General features: G+C 43.9%; 1 protein-coding gene across 2 annotated transcripts in view; it reads right to left on the bottom strand.

Annotated features, from left to right (window-relative positions):
• The window catches only part of gus (splA/ryanodine receptor domain and SOCS box containing gustavus), a 173613-nt gene that overhangs the window by 44995 nt on the left and 101118 nt on the right, over positions 1–27500 (bottom strand). For both annotated transcript variants that reach the window (XM_080279735.1, XM_080279736.1), the window contains exons 2-3: positions 12142–12358; positions 8358–8721 (exon numbers count right to left, since the gene is read on the bottom strand). In XM_080279735.1, coding sequence (XP_080135861.1) covers positions 8358–8721; positions 12142–12358 — 581 coding nt within the window. The remainder of the gene's footprint in view (positions 1–8357; positions 8722–12141; positions 12359–27500) is intronic.

Below are 27500 nucleotides of genomic sequence, written 5' to 3'. Positions count from 1 at the left end.
GAACTCTGGAAGGGTTGAGAATGCTGGTGTGGTGAGTTTCAGGTGGTGTGGTTGGGGTGGTGTGGTGAGGTTGGGGTGGTGTAGTGGGGTGAGGGTGGGGGATGAGTGGGGTGCTGGTGCCAAGAACCCCCTCCTGTGATGTCACTGACTTGACATATGGAGAGCACCGGCAGTAAAGCTTCCCAAGAGATGCTAACACCCAGAACTAATGCCCTTGAAGTTATGGCCTCTAATGTATGATTATCTACTTTTTCTTTCCCAACTTGACCTTGATGCCTCTTGTCAAATTCACAGAGATGTCTCAAGAACACTACTGTCAGGCTGTAGTATGTGACCAGGAAGGACATTAGGAAGTTTCATGAAAATGTTAATACTCAAATCAACATTTTTGTTTTAAGTTATCAGAATAATACTGCACCTTAATTTATATTTTCTCCATCGAGTGATGGTGTGTCTTTAATACTAGCCTGTGATGATTTTAAGTGTGCGAAAATTCTTGCCTGTTTTTATTTTATAGTAGTCAAAAACCCAATAGCAACATTACAATATACTAAATTACAGAACGGTATACATTATGTATATTTAAGGCAACTTTCCTCAACAGAATATTGTACCATCAGCTTGGTGTATGATGTCACTACAAACAAAAGGTCAACCTCAACCAAGAGACCAATCAAAGTTAGCTTTATATAATGAAGATTCCTCTTCTCAAACTGAATTAGATATCTGACAATACAAGTCAAAAAAAAAAAATATTCAGCCACATTAAAGATTCCATTGCAAATTATGTACAAACAACACACTACGGTACAGTTACCATACTTTCCTTTAATGTATCCATCTCAGGATATGGCTGGGAAGTCAGTTCCAAAGTCTCTTTTAGCTCACAAAGGTGCTAACAGGTGGTGCCATACACCTAATGCACTGTCACCAGCATCTACTGTCTATACTGTCATATGCATGGTATGTTGTGAAGATCTCATTCTGAACAGATGTACGACATTAATTTTTTATGATGTGCTAGTATGCCTTTTCTGAGATAGCATTTATATTCTTTAAAAATTTCCTGTACTAGATTGCATTTTTCAACTTGTGACCTTGCTATAAACTGTCTGTATCATTATATATATGGCCACCCCCTCCCTCTTGGCAAAGAACAACTCTTTCCCCATGCCCTTAAGTCCCCTTGTTTTGGCTTCCTCACATACTACAACCTAACTTTCATTTATTGTTCCAATGGACTGCAAAAATCTGACAACTTCAAATGAACGCTTGCAAATCTGAGTCCTGAAAAGTTTACTTTTATGTGCTGAGCAGCATGAAAACTAGATTGCTTGTGAAATGCATCTCATCATACAGACAGCTCTAACTTATCACCACAACACACAAACTCCTTTAATGAAACAACAGACTGTAAGCAATACAGAGATTTGTCTCTGAAAGACAACTAGTTTTTAATGTGCTTTGGCAGCACTGTTTGCCTAATTAGCTAATAAATTATCATGATCAACTATCATCATTACTATCATCAATTACCTTTTCCAAATAAGAAACAGGCCCTCTTTCTGTCACACTTTATGAAGTTAAGCCAGTTTCTATTAAACCACCTCTACTATGTACTGTCAACAACAAAAGTCCTGGCACCTCTCCTGTTTTTCTCTGCATGGACTTTCAAAATCAGTCTAGTGAGTCTGATATAACTGACACTGATGACACTGAATTGTGGTCACATAAAGGCAGATTCATCCAACTGATTTTCAAAGCCCATGGAGAAAAAGGCATGAGCTGTGACGGGCTTTTGTTGTTGTGCGTAAATTCCATTCTTCAACATCCCCAATTTATCTCCCTCTGCTACAGCTGCTGTCTCTTTGGGTTGATCACTTTACTCCACCAACTCTTCCTGGCTGTGTACTGTGATCCCTACCCAAATTGATTTCTGCGTACTAAGTAACAGTGCTTTAGCTTCTTCAGTACGACAATGCATTTTTCTTTCTACCATTACTACCTAAGAGAGACTATTCAAACTGGAGAGGTTAGATCTATTTATTCATTCATTCATTCATCATTAATCCAGTGTTGCCCCATGAGGAATGTAGGAACCTGGGATTAGGCAAGTTGGTCCTAACATTTAAGATGAGAATGACCAGCCTCACTCTTTACTGAGAAGCATTATGTGAGTAATAAACCCCAACCATCCCTTGGATATAAACCTGCACCAGCTCAATCTGACTGGACACCTAATTAGGCCATTATACCACCAGGTGCCATAATCTGGTTATGTCATTGCCACCCAGCACAGTAAATGGTTTCCTGATGTACAGGAAACCATTTGGCTTGTCACTCAATGTAGAGTCACCTAGAGACAAAATGAAGTGGCAAGAATGAAGGAATGAAAAGCAGCAGAGGAAGGATGGAAGGAAGGAAGGAAGGGGAATGGACAGGAATTCGAAGGCAGCATTACATTAAGTGAGCGGATGGTGAGTGTCCCCACCAATCACTAGGTCAGATATAACTTCCAATAATCCTTTTATTCTGAGACATTCCCTCAAGCTGAATAAAAATACAGTATCAGGAAACAGCAAGAATAAAATTAAAAGTACATCACCGTACTGTCAAGGCACCTTAGAGACATGACATCTTAAATTATAGTCTGGCCCTGTATGCACACAGAACTGTTCTTCTTTCTGATATCACTGGATAAGAGTAATAGCTACATAGTATTGCAAAGAATAATATTATAAGATACTTCAGAAATACTATAAATTTGTTCTCACACATGAGCTTGCTATCCTTGAGGATTTTCTGAGATAATTCATCTTTAATGTCCATAAGTTTTGATATTCAAACCAACTGGTTACTGGAATTAATTAAAGATATGCTTCATACTACACTCTGTCTAATTTGTCTTTATCTCTGTCACAGTACTTAAAAGATATAAACTGAAAGTGATGGAGTGGAAACAGGGATAAATTGTCTGTAAAATGAACTGGGGAAGTAGCTAGACATACAATTGTTTGTGAGTGACTTGAGAGCTGGATATGAAATAAGACAGCACATGAAAATGAAGTGGATGGATGAAGAGGCAAACCAAGTCCAAGGTGGAAATACTGCATGGTGACAGAATGCATCTGAGAGGGTGGCGTGCCAAGGAAGTGACGATCGAATACGTAGAGAAGGTGGACTGTCTGGATGAAGGAATGACACATGAAGACTGATTGGATGAGAGTACAGAGAACCTGGATAAGGGGAATGAGTAGGGAAGGGAGGATAGTGGGGTGCAGGAAAAAGTCAATTTCAACCCACAGTCTACTGGGTTCACATCCAAATGAACTTGGGACCACAATAACAATTTTTATGCTGTTGAGTATCCCAAGTCTGTCTAGCTGAGTAAATTCATCAACTGCCGGCAAGTAATTGCCCCACCAGGGCTGTCCCGTGCAGTTAACTGATGTTCCCTCAAGAACAATACGAAAATGATTATGATCATTTTCCTACCTGAGGATGGGGTGTGGCAGAGTACAGTACAGAAAACAAAGAAACAGAAAATATGGTATCAGACAATGAAAACTATCTATAGAATTTCCACTAATTTGATTCAGATGGTCATTCACTAACCATTCAACTCCCTGTAATTCTGACCTTACCTCTATAGTTTTTGGCAATTTTCTTTAAAGATACATTTCATATTGCCAACTAATCTGTCAAGTTGAAAACAGGGTGCCTGGCCCTTATCCTGTGCTCCTTCGTACATAACTCATGCAACTAGCTTGATAACAAGTCAGTTCCCTAGTCTCATCAATTTCCATACCTCTCCTACACAGTGAAATCAGATTATTAAAAATTGTCATTTATGTAGTTACTCTCGTACCTTCATGTCCAAATCAATTATGCCTGCTCATACACACCACCTTACTAACACTCAGTACTCCAGTCTTTTTTAAAACTGCACATTTTGTTCTATCCATCAGTGCAGCAGTACACAACCACATAATCGCTTTCCTATTTTCATTTCAGTGCATTCAAATCTGCAAAGATCTTCCTTTTGTTACTGCTCACATTTCACTCCCATATTTCATCACACTTCCCACTACCAAATGATTCTGTTCAAATTAGGAAAAACATTTAAAAGTGAAAGGATTAATAAAGCTATATCTCATCCCTCTAACCTAAGAAAAGTCATCCGAAGATATCAAGAATTAATTGAAAGAGAATCTTTTAATTTGAAGGCGTTACAATGATAGGTGAAAAAAAGTGGGGGGAGGGGGACAACAAACAGTCTAATAAATCTCCCTCCTTCTGATTCACTTCCCTTCCTTCTGACACCATATTTAAGTACCTCTCCAATAATGTCTGATCATGTACTGTTACAAATGGTTTACTGTACTGTATATCAATACAGTACGAGGAATACTGGCTGGACAAAGGCACTAGGTAGGCATTAATATATTGTCTTAGTGGATACGAAATATGCAATTAATAACAAGACTGTTCATGAGCTGGATGAATTTTGTCAGTAAGATGTAACTGGCAGCTAAGCACAAAGAAGAAGAAAGCATTAAAAAAAAAAAAAAAAAAAAAAAAAAAATGTCAATAGGCAATCCTGTGAATAACCTAAGTTGTGCTGATGTTGTGGCAATGTCTTTAATACCTCCACTCTGATGCCTTACTTCTAACTTCACTCTTAATATTTCCAGAGGTTTTTATTCAGCCTGAAAACCTTTTAAAACCAAAGACATCAGATACAGCCTTGATTAATCTTTTTCATATGAGGCCTTTCCTCTGCAGAAGAAAATCATCTAGAGGCAGCATGAGTAAACTACAAAAAGACATCACAGGCTTGAAGGAGCTAAAGTGGTTGGCAAATGTTAAGTAGATGTTGGCAGATGTTAAACAGCATCAGAAACATAACTGATAGAAAGCATGTAAAGAAAGATTTGGGTAATACAGCTGCTGGATGTAAACAATTCAGAGTGTCTGAATGGATCACTGAGTCAATGCTGAAATGAATTGTACTCTCACATAGACAGTCTATATCTAGCACAAATACTGTAGCCCAACTGTATTAAAAAGAAAAAAAAAAAGTACTGTACACAATGCCAGTGACAGATTGCTCTCTTGATTACAATGGTATGTTTTCATTTTACTCATATTGCCCCGAATGATTTTTCAAATGTACGAAGGATCTCTAGTCAAAAAGGGATTCATGAAGGCCATATCTAATACTTCCAGTCTGAAGAGTATCTCCTTAATCAAATAAAAACATGTGGAGACCGATAGAATAGAACGAAGAGGTACATCACTGTGCTGTCAGTTAAACATTATTGTAAAAAAAAAGAAAGAAAAAAAAAAAATGTGGCAAGCACAGGGGTAACAAGATGTTAGACAACATGACAGGGAGAATAAAAAACTCAAGGGATGGAACTGGGAGCCACAAAGGATGATGTACAAGCAACTACAGGGAAAGTTTCTAGGAAAAAAGAGAAAACTCATCTTTGTTTTCTGTGGATTTAGAGGAAGAATTTCCTTGGATGCCCTGAGGTCATACAATAAGTAATAAGAAGGCTCTGAGCTTAGGTGTAATTGGGAGGTTTAGTAATGAAATGTATGACATCTTAAGGAAATGCATGAGTAAATGGTGTGTAGACTGAAGTTTCGTAGTAAAGGTGTACGATCAGGTACTGCCTACTAGGGCATACCCATCACTTTCCTCCCCGATGCACCAAATCAAAACATATCTTTCGTGGGCAGAGAAACATACCAAGCCTCTCTCACCTACAAAGCCTCTCACAGCTTAGGAATATTAGCCAGCAGAGGAAGGTGGGAAGAGGAGGTGATATATTAGATGAATTCTGTCCCTAGCTGTTCAACAAAGGTTTATTTTCGAACCACTAACCGACATTATTATTACATAACACACCACTGTTAACATGTCCCAATATCTCTTAATATTCTTCCATACATTTAGTATATTCCAAATACAGTTTACAAGCACTGGCAGAAATTTTATATCACCAATGATTATAGCCATTTTTCTTTTCCTGTAAACCTCCCCACCCAATCCCTATACATAAAGCATTATATGATATTTGCGTACAGGAGCAGTTACAGTTTTCACGACCATAGAATAGGGGGCAGCGAAAATGCAGATATACAACAAACTATACTGGACACCACAAACACTTGGTCGAAAACTGTCAAACACCACAGGGGTATTAAAGGTATGTAATATGACATTACGAACGCAGATTCTGCTCTTACCTTGTCCATTATACTCTGGTGTACCTGATGTGGGTTACCCTACTTGGAACACAACCAAAAGCTTCTGCATTTGAACATGATGGCTATCCCTTGATCTCTCATTTGAACTCCCTCTCTGAGCAGCAAGATGTAAAGAAAAGGATGGCCAGTTGACCACATTCCTGTTCGTATTTACTGTACTGGCTTTTAACTGCATCCTTGGCTGCTACAAGGCTACTTCAATAACTTTTTATTTAAAGCAGAGAAAAATCTTATAAAAGCAACATAAACTGGAGCAAGACTCATTTACTAGAGACTGGTGGTTTCACTTTGCTGTGTACCTTAAAAAACAGTGATAAGAATGAGCTTTTTGAATTCTCATGTCTGATTCTTTCACAAGTCTCAGAGTGAAGTACAAATATATATATATATATATATATATATATATATATATATATATATATGCCACTACAAGAATCAGTTCTGACAACTAAGATGCTATCATCATCATCAGTATCATCTTATAAATTACATCATTATACAGTAGTTTATTCAGCATTTCAAAAATACTGTACAAGGCTTCATATATCGGGCAGGAAATACTTCTGACTTTCTGTAAGCAATTATGCTTATGATAAAATATATTGCATATTCATCCATGCACTATTTGGTTTACCACAGTCCTTTTATTCAAGGCACAATAAAATTATGCATGACATGAATCTACGTGCAATTGAGGGTTATATTCTATGGAGCGCAGGAGGCTTTGCATCACTTCTTCCTTAGCAATATATTCTACATATTTCCCCTTAACATTCATTTGTATGTGATATAATTCAATTACTGCCACAGGCTGCATTAAGGACAAACATGACGATACTGAGCTGTAATGCACATATTAAATCACTATGGAAGATCTGAAAATCCCCATATCCACTTAGAATGTGGCCCCCCCCAAACAGAGCTGGAATAACATCATTATTAATATCAGTGGGTAAAATAAACTTGAAAATATCTGGTACATAATACTGCTTGCTGACTATGGGAGAGTTAAGAAAAGTTCATCAGCAGAAACAATCTGATTATGATCCAGGTGCCACAGCACAGAAACACTAACTAACCACTGAAAAACAAACACGCACAAAATATGGAACCACAACTAACATGATAAGTGGTAATGGTGTGTAACAACTATGAGTCAAGTCCTTGAGGCAACATCAAATAGCAGGTTAATATACTTAGGAGACATACCCATAGGAATCAATCTGAATCCCAGCGGCAGAAGGACCACAAATATCAACAAAGTTCTACCATCATCAAATACTCCTTAGGATGGATAAACTGGCAGGGATTAAAACTTCAAACTACTTAATGTTGCTGACTTTACTACTCAGCAATAGAACAGTACTGTATCAATGCAACATGCAAAAATTCAGTACTGAGTGTCATCTACACAAAGAACACATAATATTTAATGGTCAGTGACTGTAAACGTAATAAAGTTAAGTCACTTATTGTAAACTGTGATGTGCTTCCAAGTGCAAAGCCAGAGAAAGCAATGATGTGAAAAATTAATGTTCAGCTGTCAGAAGGCAGTCCAAACAAAGCACCTTTACATCTTCTAACACTACAGATCATATACATATGTAAAGGTAGCCACCAATATGAAGTGCACAAGTTCAGTTCCAAAAGGAGGGGAAAGTATCACAAGCTTAGATGGTCACAAGGACTGAAAATGAAAGCAATATATCCTTTAGAATGGCAGGCTTAGATAGAAGACACAATGTAGATATTGTATGATGTTTTCCAGTTATAATAAAGCACTTAATATATTGGTCACCAGGAGTGAAAATCCCCTGTTTTAACATTTTTTACATTATTAACAATTACTCTCCAAAGAATGACTCAAGTATTTATTTTTTTTTTATGAACAATTTCCATCATGCTAAAACATTTCAACTGCCAGTACCAATTAGATTAATGTGCTTTGACTTATAAGTTGAAATCAAAACACAACAAAAATAAATTATGTTTTGTAGTTCAATGAATCACAGTATGTTTACCAGATACAGACATTAGATGTGGCTCCATATGCCTTCCAACATTAATCTTAAACTGACCTGTAACTTTTTGCCCCATACTCATCCGGTTGCGGCGGGGACCTCGAGAGCTGTGGCGCTGGTTAGGGTGGTGGTGGTGATGGTTGTGATGGTGGTGGTGGTGAGCGGCGGCTGTAGCGGCGGCTGCGGCGGCGGCGGCGGCGGCAGCTGAGGACCGGGTGGAATAGGGTGGGGGAGGGGTGGCGTCGGGGTGGTGGTGGTGACGGGCAGTGGCGTTGTTGGTGGCAAGATTAGAGGAATCGTGGTGTTGCTGCTGTTGGTTGGTATCAACTCCCCCTGTTCCGGTACCGTCTTGTTTGGTATTGTTGGTGTTGTTGGTACTTGTGCTGCCCTGGCCTGGCCCTCCAGTACTACCCTTCCCACCCTGAAACATATAAGATTATTGGTATTATTGTAAACACAATACTGCAACTGCACATTCATATATAGAATATTATGCAGTACAACTTAAAACATTGTGACATTTTGCTGAAGAGATATGCATTATTGTGAATGAGTAACACTAAATCATTCTTATACTATAAAATATGCAGGACACTATGAAAGGGGGAGGTAACATCCAGATTTTAGTAGGCTACGAGTATCTTTCATACATTTCACAAGTTGTATTTCACAGGTGAAAAAAAAAAAAATCACAAAACTTACTATGGTTACAACAGGTAATCTTATATAACTTTCATAATCAAACAGCTACAATTATATGATCTATCTATCTATCTATTGCCAGACGCCTCAGTCCCGTTTGGGGTGGCCACAAACAAATCGCCTCCAAGTCGCCCTGTCCCCCGCCATTTCACTCCCCTGATCCCAACTCACACCCCCCTCTCTCATATACCTCTCCACCCCATCCCTCCATCTCATCCTCGGCCTCCCCCTCCCTCTTTCCCCCTCCACCTCACTCACATACACTCTCTTCGTCAGTCTTTCACCCTCCATCCTCTCCACATGGCCAAACCACCTCAGTATGTTCCTCATAACGCTTCCTATCACATCCACATCAACACCACAACGCTCCTTTATATCCTCATTCGTCAGCCTGTCTCTCCATGTGACTCCACAGGCTCCTCTTAAATAACTCATTTCCACTGCTCTCACTCTTGACTTGTGTCCTTCCAACAACGTCCAAGCTTCACTTCCGTACGTTAGAGTTGGTATCACAATACTGTCATGTAGTAACTTATTCACTTCCATGCTCACTTCCCTGTTTCTTATCACTGCTTTCAAAGAACCAGCAACCTTTCTTCCCTGCTGTACACTTTCAAGCACTTCACCCTCCAAACCTCCATCCTTACTCATCACACTACCCAAGCACTTAAACGTACTCACATTTTCCAATTCCTCACCATCCAACCTCGCTGTACATTCACTGACTTCACCTCTCTCAAAGACCATCACTTTACTCTTCCCTACATTCACCTTTAGATTCCGTTTCTTACACACTCTCCCAAACTCATCCATTATATGATACTACGGTTTATTTGCCTTTCAAAATGTATCTTGTCTTAAATGTACAACTACCAGATGAAGCACTGGAACAACCTGAGCATGGAGGGGGAAACCTCCTACAGACAAACCATGCGAAATGTGAGAAGAAGAACTGAAAGAGGTTAGGAGACTTGCCAGAGGTGCTAAAGAGAACATGTAGTTTGTTTAGGGTGCTGCAAGGGAGCACTTCTGCCCTATTCAAGCATAAAAAACTCACTTCCAAAACTTATGAGTTGAAGTCAAGAGTAGGGTTGTGAGAGGCAGAAGCAAAAAAAAACCTGGGACAAGGTAACAGAGTGTCACCTCAGGGATAAGGGACTGCATAGGGAGGTTGCCAAAGATCGAGAAGTGTGGAGGGCTGCCATTTGGTGACCGAGGCTGACGCAAGCAAGCATGTTGGAGCCTTTATAAATGATACAATATGAAGCGATACAATTTCAGCAGTCCACAGTTATTATCATCTTTATTTCCAGGGTTTACATAAGAAAGGAGATTTAGGGCACAGCTCTGATAGACTTTCATTTCATGAATCAAATGATAAGTCTGAGTTCCACCTCCCCACCCTTGTGTTGCAGAAACCTCTGTACAAAGCTCCATGTGTAAGCAGTGGGCAGCAGAGTCATTATATCAGTATAACAATCCCGTAAAAGGGGAGGTGCCTTCTATATCCTGTTGTCACCTCTTTCAGCTCACTTTTGTGACATGCAGGGGAAGTTTGGGTAGCATTCTTTCTCCCCTAACTCATACGAGGGGGAAATGCAATCATGATCATCATCACCCAATTTCCCAGGTTAACGTGGTGGACAGTTCCAAAGTGAGGTTATCTGGTCTCATTAAATGCAGACACAAATTATGAGATAAAAAGAAGTCCTACATACAACTGCCCTCTCTCTACAAGTCTGAGCTGTAAGAGACATGAGGATGCTTGCGTCACATGAGCTGAGCAGTGGAGGTCACACCCTTACGCCAATACAAGGAATGGAATCAACCAGTCCCCCACTCATGGCCTTTCATCTGTCTTTTGTAATATGCCAGGAAAATTTATATAATGTTCTCTTCCCCTTTCCTTAAATTCTTATGACTTACGTACCACTGCCAAGCATTGGCAAAATGGTAATAAACAATTGCCAAAGCATCTCAAGGTAACAGGAAATATGAGGCTGTCCTTACAACATGGGAAACAGACCAATTTTTGGACAGTCCATTTTCTATCACTTCCAGCAGACAGACATGGTCTACGATATCCCACCAAGAAACAAAGGATATCTGTCCTCCTACCAGTCAATGCACCAGTGGTGTTTTACACATCATGTCAACATTTCTATCACACAGCTATATGGGCAACTACCTAGCCAAAATTCAGGTCCAGACTCAGATGGTTCAGTATTAAGTCTTCCAGCCAAAGGGAGATGCAGATTCTTCCAGCCTATGGAAGTCTTGGGTTTCTCACACATGTTGTATGAATTCAATCATAGTTATTATATAAAACTATAACATTAGTATAAAAATGTTTGGGGATAAATACAGAGTTGCAAGAAAAGCAGTCTGCCATACACTTTAAATGATGAATGTCAATGTCACTGGCAGCAAATGCAAGAATGTGGCGGTGAAATATATTTCAATGATAATGAGGATGCAATTGAGTAAAGAACACTTTTCAACTAACTGAAGTAATGAGCAATGTATAGTTCACTCATTTGAACCAGGTGAATATTTTTTTTTCCTCTGCAGCTTACTTCCCACTGCTCAGTGACACACTATGACAAATTATGGCTCTACCTCGTTTTCATATAATTTCTTCTTGACCAGCCCCACATTCTAGTGCCAATCTGTTGCTACAGCTCAACATTGTTGATGGAGGAAGGGCAGTTTTATGTTTAGTTAAAGTGAACTGATTATGGCATAGTACTGCCAACTCCTGTGACAAAACTTGAACAATGTCATCATCCAGTACAGTATCCTGCATTTACACATGATGCTGCAGGTACAATCCTTCTGTGCTGTGAGAGGTATGAATGCTACCAACAATATATGCTGGGCACTAAAGTTACTATATTCTTAAGTAAATACAATAAGTGTTTTTAGGTACCTGCTTCTACCCCTCATTTCCATTTAAGACATATTGTATAAAGAACAATTAAGGAGTATAGTACTGTTTATCCTCTACCAGCAAGGGAAATTAAATACAGAATGGGGAAATTAAGAATACAAAAACATGAAATTGTGCTGCCATTATTATTGCTCAATACTAAATTGCATAATTTCCTGAAAAGATAATGGGTGGTGAAAGGATGCGTACCTTGTGCTTGGTGTTGTGGTGGTGTGCGTGGAGTGGGCGGGTGTGGTGCCTCCTGGTGCGTGCTGCTGCTGCTGCTGAGGCAGAGGACTGCTGTGTGGCGTAGCGTGGTGACCGCCTCACACCTACTGCTGCTCCTCCTGCTGCTGCCGCTGCCGCTGCTGCTGCTGCTGCTGCTGGGCCCCCGCCACCACCACTCCCGCACCGCTTACCACCGTACCTGTAATACAGTATTGTATTAACATCTTGCTTTATTAAGGACTACTGGTGCTGAAGGGGGGACTCCTTCATTTGTTGATATTGACATAACCAGGCAGTGAAGCCATACAAGAATCCTTCAAATTCTCTTTATCCTCCACAATGAAGATGGCAGTGGACTGCGTATAAAGGGCAATTTCATCCTGCAGTCCACTGGGTTCATAAAACAATGTTATTATCAACTGAAGGCTATTGCAAAAATACTACACAGAAAGTCCTCACTACACATTGCCTGTTTTATGTCCTCATTCGCTACAAAATCCACTGTGAATTACAGATAAATTGCTTAATAAAGTTTCACTGCCTCCTATAAGGTTATTTACCAGTTCTCTTAACCTACAGTATAAAGTAGTACCAACTGTAAAGGGAAAGCTAATATGGAGCATATCTCTTCCTTAAAATGAGAACTGACTGAACTATACTAAAATGCAATCATACAAAAACAGAGCAGCTGTGTGGCTGGCACTGTATAACAGTGGTTCTGCAATGAACAAAACTTTTAAATACTGCTTGTGAACAACTGCCAGGTATGATTCATGAATAGTGTCAATTACTTCTACAATCACACAATTCAACAGCAATGAAAGACGTCACCAAACAGACAGTCAGTTCTTCTTAAAATCCATTAAAGTCTCAGATGTGCTGGCACAATGCTATACAGTATAAGTGAAACAACTTGAAGGGAAAAATTTGAACAACTTTATGTAAAAGAAATAAATAACAAAAAGTATCAGCAGAGAACAATACTTTAAAGAATATTACTGTTACTTATGAAATAATGAAGCATGGTTGGTAAAAAAACAAGAACACAATTCTTCTTTGAATGACTGAGAATTAGTATGGGAGTATAAGTGCTGTCAACAGAGGAAGCATGACTACCTTGCCCCAAAAGCCACAAGAGCAGGACCTAAGAACCAAGCCCGGGCAGCGGCGTCGAGTGAGAGGTGAGGGGGCAGGTGGGGGGGAGGGGGAGGCAGTGGGGGCGGGGTGTAGATCGGGGGAGCCAACACTACCCACTCCTGCAGGAAGGGATTCATACCCCGAGCCTCACACCCTGCCACACACACCACCATCCACGCACCTCACACCTTCACTAGCCTTATTGTACTCACTGGCACATTATGGGTATTCAAAAAACAGTTCAGCAGATCACCCACTTCTTTCCGTCCCTCACACCATCACTATTGTCATCGTAATCACCTGCACTTTTATGATATACAAGGAAAATTGTGGTAATTCATCCGCTTCTCTTGATTTCTCACACTTTCGTCAGCGTCATCATACTCATTTGCACATTTATGAATATGCAAGAAACACTTCAAAAGATCAGCCCCCTTCTCTTAGTCCTTCACACCTTCACTAGTCATCAAACTCATTTATTTTGGTCACACCTTCATATATGTACTAATCTGCACATTTATGAGTATAAGAGACACAACTACCTTGGCCCCTTTGCCTAGTTCATTATTTTGAGGGACACTGGTTACCACACTTCCGTGGTTCAGTGCTTAATGCGTGCTTCAGTCCACTTTCTGATCAATAAGAAATGAATGTATTACAGTACAGTACTTAAGCTTGTATCTGCATCATTCACTGTAAATGGAAATACTTTAGATGAATAACAAGATAAACTGCAATACTTATTCACTTAATTTTCATAAACACTTGATTTCAACGAACATATACCACACTGCTCATCACACCAGGAATAAAAGTACCCAATACCACCACTTACACATCCACCTACTCTTCTACTACTCATTTGTTGTACGGTATATCCACTCCCCAAATTCTGTCCTCTTGCACATTCATTATCCACCTCATACCCACCCTTTTTTCCACCCCCAATACCAGTCCACTATATCTATATCCCCTCCAGCCAATAATGATCCCTTGCACATCCATCATTCATCAAATTCCCACCTATCATTCATCCATTCCCCTTTACACACATGTCCGCACCCATTATGAACCCTTTTGGAAAATTATTAAGATTGGGGCGAACCTCTCGAAATGGGGTTAAACATCGCCACTCCACACACACACACACACACACACACACACACACACACACACACACACACACACACACACGCACACAGCCCTTCCCTTCCCTCCCCTGTTCTGCCATGCTTTGTCTTGCCCTGTCCTGCCCTTCCATTCCCGTTCCTTTCCTTCCCTTCCCCTTCCTTCCTCTCCCAGTCCATCTTTTCTCTCCCCTTCCCTTCCCGTTCCTCATTTCTTCCATCTCTTCCTGTCACCTCTTCCTATCCTGCCCTTCCTTTCCTTCCCGTCCCATCCCTTCCTTTCTGTCTCACCTGCCCTGCCCTGCCATGTCCCTCCCAGCCCCTCCTTTCCCTTCCCACACACACGCGCGAGCCAACTCAGAGTTCGGGAGCGGAAGGGGAAGGGGACAGGTCTGTAGGGAGGAGGGTGAGATGGGAGGGCTGGGGCGGGCTGAAGCCGAGGGACGGGTGGTAAGTGGCCACTTCCTCTTTAACGTGACACCTACCCTTCCACCGCCTCCTTCCTTCCTTCCTTATGCTCACATACGCTCATATGCCAAGATACACACGTAATGAGACACCTCCCCTTTCTTCCTTACCCTCACAGACGCATCATAAGCCACTCAAATCACATAATGTTACACCTACCCTTCCACCGCCTCCTTCCCTCCTTCCTTCCTTATGCTCACATACTCTCAGAAGCCAACCAACACACGTAATGAGACACCTGCCCTTTCTTCCTTATGCTCACAGGCGCATCGTAAGCCACTCAAATCACATAATGTTACACCTACCCTGCCACCGCCTTCCTTCCTTCCTACTTTCCTTCCTTATACCCAAATAGTAGTTATAAGCTAATCATCAGGAGGCGCCAACCCTTGCTTTCTTATGCTGATACACTCACCATGAACGACAAAACACAACCACATTTACCCCTCCAAAGTTCATATACTCCCCAATATACCGACATTAATAAACCACCCTAAACACAACGACACTACACTTCCAACGCTCATATTTTCATCATTAGCAATACACTCATCATAAGGCACCTCAAATCCATCATATTACGGCATAAAAATAATTAAGAAATCAATAAATAAAATACTACTACTACTACTAATAATAATAATAACAATAACTTTTGATTTATTTACTGATTGCTTTTGGGTGGCGAGGGACACTCGGGAGACAAAGGGTATTCGTTTGTGCTACTGAGTGAACATGGGCAAGGGAAAAACAAACTGAGTTCACCACTCTGACCGGCACGGGAATTTTTCACATGACTGTGTGCTTGTTCACTGACTACAGACTGACAACACGACAGTCAAGTGGGATGTGCTGACACGGGATCCAACTGACGGTCACCATGGAGATGATGATGATGATGATGATGGTGGTGCCGTGGTGGTAGTGGTGGGATGATGATGATGGTGCCGTGGTGGTAGTGGTGGGATGATGATGGTGCCGTGGTGGTAGTGGTGGGATGATGGTGGTGCCGTGGTGGTAGTGGTGGGATGATGATGGTGCCGTGGTGGTAGTGGTGGGATGATGATGGTGCCGTGGTGGTAGTGGTGGGATGATGATGGTGCCGTGGTGGTAGTGGTGGGATGATGGTGGTGCCGTGGGGGTAGTGGTGGGATGATGGTGGTGCCGTGGTGGTAGTGGTGGGATGATGATGGTGCCGTGGTGGTAGTGGTGGGATGATGATGGTGCCGTGGTGGTAGTGGTGGGATGATGGTGGTGCCGTGGTGGTAGTGGTGGGATGATGGTGGTGCCGTGGTGGTAGTGGTGGGATGATGGTGGTGCCGTGGTGGTAGTGGTGGGATGATGGTGGTGCCGTGGTGGTAGTGGTGGGATGATGGTGGTGCCGTAGTGGTAGTGGTGGGATGATGATGGTGCCGTGGTGGTAGTAGTGGGATGATGATGATGATGATGATGATGATGATGATGACGATGGTGATGACGATGGTGATGACGATGACGATGATGGTGACGATAATGGTGCCGTAGTGGAGGTGGTGGGATGATGATGATGACTTACATTATACATTCTGACAAGTCCTATATCCTAGTAATATGGTGAGAAAGTATTAACAAATGTGATATTTTTTTGCAGAGGCTAAGAAGAAAATGAAAGTGTGATCCAAAGATGGAGCATGTGGGAGGGAGGGAGGGAGGGAGGGAGGGGGTAAGCAGGAGAAGGAGGGAGGGAGGGAGGGAGCGGGTAAGTAGGAGAAAGTGGAAGGGAGGAAAGAAAGGCTGGAGGAAGATGTGAAAGGGAGGGAAGGAAAGAGAAGAGAAAAGGAGGGGGGGGGGTGAGGAAGATGTGAAAGGGAGGGAAGGAAAGAGAAGAGAAAAGGAGGGGGGGGGTGAGGAAGAGGTAATGCGAGGAAGGGAAGGAAGAAGGAAAGGAGGGAAAGAGAGGAAAGGAAGGAGGGAAGGAGAGGAAAGGAAGGAGGGAAAGAGGAGGGGGGTGAAGGTGAACGAATGGATTGGTGGGGAAGGAGTGAGTTGACGGGGCCAGGGTCACAACAGGCACCCCTCCCCCCGTCTCTCTCTCTCTCTCTCTCTCTCTCTCTCACACACACACACACACACACACACACACACACACACACACACACACACACACACACACACACGCACTTTTAACTACTGCAGTGAGTGTGAATATCGAAGGTGGCGTAGATACTGTATTAACTGACCTCCAGATAAGGTCATGAGGCCTCTAAGTGACAGGAAAATGGGAAAACAACAGGAATGAGAAATTTAAGTTTATGAGAGAAAATGATGCTGCTCCTGATGATGATAATAATGATAATGACGAAAATAATAATAATAATAATAATAATAATAATAATAATGAGGAGGAGGAGGAAGATAAAAATGTGGGTATCAGAGGAAAGATTGACACGACATTCAAATTAACCTCCAAAAATGACGTCACGGAGCTGGATATAGACAGATCCTGCATTCATTAACCTCCCAAATGGCGGCAAACAAGAGGACGCACCAATATAACTTTAGGCGCCAGTGTGGGTATGGAAGGAAGACTGGGGTGTGACGTCACGGGGCTCCCAGCTGACGTCACAACCTCCCCCCTTGACGTCACAACCCTCCCCTCCCTGCCTACCCATCCCCGTTATCGACTCACTGCCCACTCCGCAACAACCACGCTCCAGTGAAAGTGTTAAGATTAAAAACACGTTGCCATTTACACGGGATATCGGCAAACAGAGACGAGAAATACGGAAACCTGATTTACGCTAGGTATATTGGTAAACGGAGACGCGAAATACGGAAACCTGATTTACGCTACGTATCATGAAAACGCAAAAATATGTGCAACAAATAAGTGTCAAAATCCGAGCTTAAATCCGACTCTTAACCGACGTTCGCATAAAAATGTTCGCATACAAAATACGTAACTATTTTCGCTGGACACAAATACGCGGCTTAAAAACAGAAATAATTAATGCATGAAGTATCAGATTTCAGGCTATATTTGACTCCCAACCACGCTGCTATAAAAACGTTTCCCATAAAAATATATAAATAAATAACATCTGCATACGTAAAGAATTATAAATAAAATAAATCATGTAGTGTCAGATTCCATACTCTTATCGACTCTCTACCATGCTACAATAAAAAAAAAAATGCTTCCCATATCTATATCTGTCGACCTATTTATTTATCTATATTTATCTATCTGGCTACTTAACATTTATGCACAAGACACGTAAATAAGTGAATAATGTATGTAGTGTGACTGTCAATAAGTAAGCACACGGTAAGAATTATGACGCAAATAATGTACAAAGTGTGAAAATCTACGCACGTATAAATGAGTGTGAAGCAAGTAAAGTGTGCAGTGTGAGACTCCAAGCTACACTGGACTCTGCGACACACTAACCTCACCCTCTTTGGCACTCTCCACCCCTGACCTCCCCCTCACCTCACTGGCTTCTCCCGCACCGCCTATACCCTTTCTCTACCATCACTTATTTATTCTTTTTTAAATAATTTTTGCTTCATACACCGCCAGATAATATTTTGCTAGAAGTGACATTTCGGTTTTATAAGACTCAGGAAAGATTTATATTGCCCAGGAAAGACTTATATTGCTCAGGAAAGATATACATTGCTCAGGAAAGATTGACGACGACTATGAAGATGATCCTGGACCTGTAACTTAAAAAAAACAAACAAGGGAGGTGACCCAGTGGCTGATGCTAACCTAGCGATGTGTGTCAAGTTCATGCTCTTTGGTCGTGACTCTGGACAAGCAAATTTAGCAATATTCAGGGACGCTTACCACCACCACACTGTTTATATATTTCTCTCTCTCTCTCTCTCTCTATCTATCTCTCTCTCTCTCTCTCTCTATCTATCTATCTCTCTCTACTAACCTTCCTCTGCTGGCTAGTATTCCGCCTAATATTTCACGTCTTCTACCTCTCTCTTTCCTCTGCTGCCTGATATTCATAACCTGAGAGGCTTAGTGTGTTTCTCCGCCCATAAATGATTCTCTTTGATACGATGTGTCAGGGAGGAAAGTGACGGATATTCCCTAAACATCCGGGAGAAATGTGACGTATATTCCCTACGCGTCACGAAGGACTGTGTCGGATATTCCCTAAAAGTCTGGGAGGAATGTGACGGATATTCCTTGAGATTAAAACTGATGCAGTGGAAAAGTAGGTGAACTTTTGTCTCTAACTGTAGCATCAGCAACTTGGGTCCGTATCCTCATCAGCTCAGAAGGCTTTCTAACTTAGCTAATCATTTTATTTTCTAACGTACCGGATTATTTTGCTTTTTACAGCTTATCAGTCTTTTTTAGTTATTTATATCTACTAAACATCACCATCGGCAGATCCTGCTCCTCCTGCTCCTCCTCTTCCTCCTCCTCCTCCTCCCGCAGTTATCAGCATCCTGGCCGCTCGCTATCAGCACTAACACCTTCACACCCAAGGGATAACAAACACACGCACCGTCTACTGATATCATGGGCTGTGGTGCTAAGACAGTCATCCTAATTTTACGAGGTATCACTTGAAATAAAACCCAATCGCGCGTAAATAAAATATACTGGGAAGGGAGGGACGAGAAGGGAAGGAAGACTGAGGAAGACCTGGGGAGGAAAGGAAGTTGGGGTAAAGGAAGGAAAGATATGAAAATGAAGGAAGTGTGGGGAAGAGAAAGAAAAGTAGGAAAGAGAAGGAAAGGTAAGGAAGAGAGGGAAGGACAGGGATGGGAGGAAGGGTAGGGAAAGGAAGGAAAGGTAGGGAAGGGATGGAAGGTACGGAAGGGGAGGGAAAGGAGGGAAAATTAGGTAAAAGAATGAATGAATAAGGGGAGGGGGAGGAAAAAAATGAAGGAATCATCAAAGGAGGTTGGGAATGCAAGAAGTACAAGGTTAGGCAGAGTAAGATGAAGTGAACAGGGTATACAAGATCACTGTAGTAGTAGTAGTAGTAGTAGTAGTGGTAGTTGCTGTTGTTGTTGTTTTGTTGTTGTTTTGTTGTTTTTGTTTTGTTGTTCGATTGGAGGAAGGGTAAGGGGATACAGAAAAGGTAATATGAGGGTGTGAAGAGGGTGTCGGGGGAATGGGTGGGGGTAAGGGGGTAAGGGAGACAGGGTAGGGGGAGACAGGGGTAGGGGGAGACAGGGGTTGGGGAAGAGGTGGGGGGTAAGGGTGTAGGGGTAGGGCTAGGGGGTAGGGAAAAGTGATGGGGGTCCTGGGGAGGGGGAGAGAATGGATATGGGTGTAAGATGAGAGGATATGCAGATGGTGGGGATAGCTGGGAGTGTGTGGGCTGTAATCCAGTAGGGAAGAAGGAGGGGGAGAGGAAGAGGGGGTGAGGGAGGAGGCGAGAGGGAGAGAGAGCAAGAAGGAGAGTGAGGGAGAGAGCGAGAAAAAGGATGAGGGAAGGAGAGAGTGAGGGAGGATGAGGGAAGAGAATGAGTTGAGGTCAGAAATGATGGTGAAGTCAGGGAAGTGGTGTGCGTGGAAGGAATTTTGGAAAGAAGGGAGGAAGGAGGCGATGGAGGGGGGGTTAGGGAGAGGAAGGGATAAAGTGTTGAGGGAGGTTCAGGGAGGAGAAGGCGAAAGTGGAGGAAGAACTTGAGGAAGAGGGGGTTAAGAGGGCGAAAGTGGGTTGACAGAGTGAAGAGAGAGAGAGAGAGAGAGAGAGAGAGAGAGAGAGAGAGAGAGAGAGAGAGAGAGAGAAAGAGAGAGAGAGAGAGAGAGAGGGGGTGGAAGGATTAAGAGGGCGAAAGTAGGCTGAATGCACTGAAGGAGATGAGGGAGAATGGGAAACGCTGAAAGTAGACGCGTGTGTGTGTGTGTGTGTGTGTGTGTGTGTGTGTGTGTGTGTGTGTGTGTGTGTGTGTGTGTGCTGAAGGAGGGAGAATGGTATGTCTGAGTGCTGAGTGTGCTGGGAGGAGGATGTGCTGAGTGCGATGGAGGAAGGAGACTGGTGTGTTGTGAAGTGCGTGGAGGAGAGTGTAAAGAGGATCTGAGGAGGAGGAGGAGGAGGAGGAAGGGACGAGCAGAGAAAGTGGAACGATGAAAAAGGGAGAGTATGATTAAGGACGTAGGGAGAGAAGAGGGACAAGAAAAACAGAATGAAAAAAAAAAGGGGGGGGGGAGAAGAGAGGAAGTAGAGGGTGGGTAGAATGAAAGGCAGTGGAATGAGAAGGGATGGATGGATGGAAAAAGGACTTGAAAGGGAGGTGTGTGTGTGTGTGTGTGTGTGTGTGTGTGTGTGTGTGTGTGTGTGTGTGTGTGTGTGTGTGTGTGTGTGTGTGTGTGTGTGTGTGTGTGTGTGTGTGTGTGTGTGCGTAATTAGTAGGAATGGACGAGAATATGGAGGAAGAGAAGGACTGAAAGGGAGGGAAGGTGTGTGGTAGAATGAAAGGGGTGGGAAGGGGTGGAAGGAGAGACAGGAGTCGGGGAAGGAAGGAAGTGAGAGGGAGAATGGAGTTAAGGAGGGGATGAGAGGGAGGGCTATGGGAGGATGATGGCAGGGAGAAGGGAAAAGACAGAGAGAGAGACAAGGAGAGGAAAGAGAGAGGGAGGGGGAAGGAGGAAGAAGGGAAGAGAGTGTGGGGGGAATGGGGGTGAGGGGGGGCAATGGGGAGTGACCACGTGAGGGAGAGCCTTGTCCTGGGTGTCCTACAGTGAGGGTTACTCGAGTTACCACCACCACCACCACCACTAGCATCACCACCACAATCACCACCACCAGCACCACCATTAATATGATTATCACCACCATCACCATTATCATAATCATCACCACAACCCAACAGCACAAACACACTACTACTATCGTTAGCACCATTACAACTACCAGCACTATCACAAGGGCTGGTATTTTTAATCAGCACTGGTTTAGCCTGCATTACAATATTTATTACTGTTTGCAGCATAGAACAGGCCTCCCAGGTAAACTGTTCCATTTCACTCAAACTTTTCTTAGCTCCACCATTTCTCCCTTCTCCTTTCCCTCTTCTCTTGCTCTCTTCTTTCCTGGTCTTCCATTCCCCTCGGACGGTTCCTTCACTCCCTCTTCCCCTCTCACACCTTCCATTTACCTTTCCATTTTCTATTACCCTCTACATATCCCGTCTTCCATACCCCTCGAACACTGCTATCCCTTCCTTCCTTTCCCATTTTATCTCTCAAACTTGCTTCTTTCTCTCTCCCTCTCAGTTTCTTCCTTCTACCCTTTCACATTACCTTCCCTTCCCTTCTTCCCTCTACAATCCCCCCCTTCCTCAACCTTTCCACTCTTTCCACTTCCGATTCTATTTTCCTTTCCATAATTTCACACCTGGATTTTTTCTCCATCCTATCATCCTCCACCAAACAACTTTCCTACCTCATAATGCAGTGGCAGTATCATTCCCTCCTCTTTATGCATTCCACCACATCCTCCCACGCCCACCTCTCTTTTCCCACACACCTTTCTCTCTTTCCATACACCTCCAACTCACCCCCCTCCCTTCCTTCTAACCCACTCACCTCTCTTTTCCATATAACCTTATAACCTTCTCCCTACATTCACACCCCCCCCTCTCTCCCCACGCACTCCCCTAACTTCCCACGTACCGTACCCCTCTCCCTTCCCACACACTCCCCTCACCCCATAGACCCCCTCCCCCTCTTCCCACTCATCCCTCTATTTTTCTAAGTATCTCTCTTCTCGCACAGACCCCCATTTGCCTATTCATCTTCATCACTTTTCATCTCTCTCTCTCTCTCTCTCTCTCTCTCTCTTTCACACACACACACACAAAACATCATTCTTTCTTTCCCAACAGTCTCCCACCCTTTCACCCACTGTGCTACATTTCACAAACCCTCCCCTCTCTTCCCACACCCTTATCTTTCTTCCCACGCCCTCTAGCCCATATCACCCTCCCTTTTCTTGTACTTTATCTCCCTTTTCAGAACCGCTCACCCTCATCTCCCTCTCCACACGCCCCCACCTCCCTTCCCATCCCCTCCCACTCTCCTTCCCACCCTCATCCATCTCTTCCTCACCCTCATCATTCTTCTCACCCCCTCACACTCCTCAACCCTCTGCTCCCTTTCTATGCCCTTATTTCTCACCCCACGCCCTCATTTCTCTCCCCACACACTTATTTTTCTCCCCACATCCTCACTCCTCTCCCCTACACCCTCGCTTTTCACCTCACACCCACGTCTTCCTCCAAAGAAACCTTTCTCTTAGCTTACTCTCACCCTCTCTCGGTCTATGTTACACACACACACACACACACACACACACACACACACACACACACATGAAAATGTTTTGCTCCTCAATAATTCAGATGGATTAAAAAAAAAAAAAACGTCCGCAAACCAGCAAATATATGGCTTCACACTAACTTTTCTTTTTCTCTCTCTGTTTTATCACGAGCCACTTCACAGTATTGATTTTCTTTTTTTTTCTTTTTTTTGAGGAACCGTGCAACTTTAAGAGCGCACACGAGAGCACAAGAGGAGACTGTCTGAGACGCAGAGTAGAGCACACAGTAAAACATGTTCACTGGATCACAAAAGAGCACGAGGAGCCTACTTAACTTGAAAGAAGTAAAGAAGAGCACACACGGAACTCGATTATCCTGAAAGACACAGTTAGCAGAACACAGAAGAGCACAGAAGAAGCCTGGGTAACTTGGAGGCCACTCAGCAAGGCACAGCAGAAAATAAGAGGAGGCTCGCCAACTTCAAGGGCACATAATGATTCCTATCACATTGAGGGGCACACAGGAGAACACTCTGACAGCACAGAAGGAGCGTGATCTACTTGAATGATACAAGGATCCAAAAACGTATACCGTAGGACAGAGCAGATCAGATTCAGACGCTTAGCAGGACTCCAACCCACGGCAGAACAAAGCAGGAGAAGGATCCAATTGAAGCGCCACTCAGCAGAAACGTGTCATCTACTTAGGGGCCGCACAGCAGAGCACCAAGACAGCAGAAACGTGTCATCTACTGAAGCATCACAGCAGAGCACAAAAAGACCTTGGTTGACTTGGATATAATGGATTTCTAGACAACGGAGCACGGCAGGAACGTGACCTATTTAAGAGATTCACAGCAGAGCACAGCAGGAACGCGATGTACTTGAGGGGCTGACAGCAGAGCACAGTAGGAGCGTGATCTATTTAAGGGGTTCACAGCAGAGCACAGCAGGAGCGTGATGTACTTAAGGGACCGACATCAGAGCACATGAGTGGTAATAATGATGCAGTTCACAAGGGGGTCATGGAGGCGCATACGGTCCGCGGCGGTCGGCAATGGCGTGGCTGTTTACTAGGGTTTCACGGCACTGGGGAGAGGGGAGAGGGTGAGGGATGACGCGGGAAGGGGAGAAAGTGATGCGGGTGAGGGGTGACGTGGGAAGGGGAGAAAGTGATGAGGGGAGGTGACGAGAAGACGAGAGAAAGGGGTGGTGTGGGAAGGGGGGAGAGTGATGGGGGTGAGGGGTGACGTAGGTGAAGAGTGATGGAGATGAGGGATAACGTGGGAAGAGGAGAAAGTGATGAGGGTGAGGGGTGACGTGGGAAGGGGAGAGAGTGATGCGGGTGAGGGGATGAAGAGAGGGAGGGGAGAGGGTGATATCGATGAAGGGATGAAGCGAGAGAAGGGTGACGAGGGAAATGAAAAATGGGGGAAGCAGGAAGATTTTGACGAGGGGAAGTGGAACTGCGATAGGGGAGGCAAAGAGGGGAAGGGCAGACGGTGACGAGGGGAAGGGGAAGTGAAGTGGACGATGGGAAATCAGTGGTATGAGTGGGGAGAGAAGGAAAATCGTGTTGGGTAGTGATAAGGGGGGTAAATTAGTGGTCGAGCTGGGGATAAGGAAAGAAACTGGCGTGGCAGTGAAGGGGAGTTTCGTGGTAGTTAAGGAGATGAGGGGAAATTAGTGTGGTAGGAGCGAGGGCTGAGGGAACATCATTGTGGTGGAGTAAAGATGAGGGGAAATCGGGGTGGAAGAAGCAAGGGTTGACAGGAATAAGTGTTGTTCAGATAGATACTAAGGTGGAAAGAATGAGTGTGAATATGAGGTGATCAAGAGGGGAATATGAGGTGCATAAGAGCGGAATACGAGGGGAATATAAGGTGAATAAGAAGGGAATATGAGGGGAATATATGTGACAGTGGCCTCGGCTTTAGTAGTGATGAAAACAACTGTGGCGTAGAGAGGAAAGTAGATGAGATGTGACAGTTCCTTGCCTCTCACGCACTCAAAAACGCTCCTTCCTCTAACACTACAACCATTCAACCACGCCACAGACTACCACAACTACTCCACAGACCCATAAACCACCACAACTGCGGCACAGACCACCACGGGAACGACGAAACGATTGTAGCATAAGGATGAAAAGTAGATTCGCTGCGATGCATTCCTGGGTTTTTCACGCACTCACAAACGCACCATTAACCTTCGTCTAGCACTGCCACAAATCACGGCACAATCCACCACAGCCGCGGCACACACCACCACGACAAGCACACGACTTCAAGGCTTGCGAGGGGAAAAGGAGGGCGATGTGTGTGTGCTTGCGTGCGTGCGTGAGTGCGTGCGGGAGTGGGAGAGCACGTTCAATACTGATGGAGGGGAGGAGAGCGTGCTGCCTCCACCGCCACCATTAGCACACTGTCCCCTGCCTCAACCCAGCCTTCCTCACTGCCCAGCCCGCCTCACCGCACCACCACCACCACCACCACCACGCCTGTCTACCCCTTCCCCCAAGCTCTCCCTCCCTCTCCCCCTCTCCCTTTCCCCCCTTCCCCCCTACCACGCTGCCACCACCACCACCACCAGCAGTGCCACCCGACCACTTACACTCTCCGCCAACAGTACTCCGTGCCACCACCATCGCTGCCACCATCTACTGTATTTCACTGCCACTCCCACTACCACCAGACTATCACTTCTACCACAACTACCACCATTCGTCTTCACTGCCACCACGATTCCTACAAGACTACTACCACCATCTACTTCACCGTCACCACCACTACCACAATACTATCGCTTTCACCACAACTACCAACTTCTACTTCACCGCCGCCACCACCGCTACCACAAGACTATCGCTTCCATCATAACTACCACACCTACGTCACTACTACCACCACCACAAGACTATCACCTCTACCACAACTATTAATTTCTTCACCGCCATTACCACCACCACCACCACCATCACTACCACCACCACCATCACTACCACCACCACCACCACCACCACCACCACATCCATCATTATTCCAGGGCCACCATCACATCTTTTACACTCACCACCATCAACCTGACATATAACTGCCCTAACCACTACCACAACCATACTACTACCACAACCACCACCACCATCACCACATTGCTACCACTACCACCACACCAATGCTACCACAATTACCATAAGCACCATCACTACAACCACCACCACCACTATACCACTACCACAACAAATCAACACCATCACTACAACAACCACCACTATACCACTACCACAACCACCATAACCACCGCCACACCACTACCACAAAACCAAACTACCACTACCACAAACACCACAACCACCACCACACCACTACCACAAAAACCACACTACCACCATAACCACCACCACACCACTACCACAAAAACCACACAACCACCATAACCACCACCACACCGCTACCACAACTACCACAGCCTGCCACTACCGTAAATATTAGGGCATGTCGGAATTCAAAACAGTGCAATATTTCACAATGCCACGTCCTGTAACAGAGCACACGTAACACAGCACAATACCAGGTCAAGTAGCACCACACACCACCACTTAAACATGGCAGAAGTAACACAGCACACGTAACACAGCACAATACCAGGTCAAGTAGCACCACACACCACCACTTAAACACAGCAAAAGTAACACGGCACACGTAACACAGCAAGGGTACCACAGCACAACAATTAACATAGTACACCACCACGACACAGTAACACAGCACCACATCAAACACACCAAATAACACAGCACCACTGCAGGTAACACGGCATACAGCGTCACAAAACACCAACGCATCATGTAACACACCCCAGCACAGCACGTAACACCGCACACAGCACAGCAACACAGGGAGGTTCGATGCCACAGCGCCATTTAGTATCCGGAGTGTCACCGCCATACTGGTTATTTTATCAATATTTGGGGTTACGACCAACAGTACAAGGCTTTCTCTCTCTATCTATCTCACTCACTCTCTCTCTCTCTCTCTCTCTCTCTCTCTCTCTCTCTCTCTCTCTCTCTGGTCATCTTCGAAGACACAATACGAGGAGACTTTAAGACGTCTCACTAAGTCTTAATGAACAAACTTGGTTCAGCTTAAGTTCCCTCCCTCTCTCTCTCTCTCTCTCTCTCTCTCTCCTTACCGCTGAATTTACCTTTCCAGCAAAAATAGAAATTAAAAGTTAAAGTTCTTGCCGCACTTCTAAAAAATGCAGCTCTGTTCTCTTTTCTGGCAGTGTGTGTGTGTGTGTGTGTGTGTGTGTGTGTGTGTGTGTGTGT

This window comes from Coenobita brevimanus, chromosome 80, assembly GCF_032717465.1.
Source record: "Coenobita brevimanus isolate Jiangsu-jjx chromosome 80, ASM3271746v2, whole genome shotgun sequence".
Taxonomy (NCBI): domain Eukaryota; kingdom Metazoa; phylum Arthropoda; class Malacostraca; order Decapoda; family Coenobitidae; genus Coenobita; species Coenobita brevimanus.
Note: the sequence above shows the minus strand (reverse complement) of the source record. Positions and strands in the feature narration are given on the sequence as shown.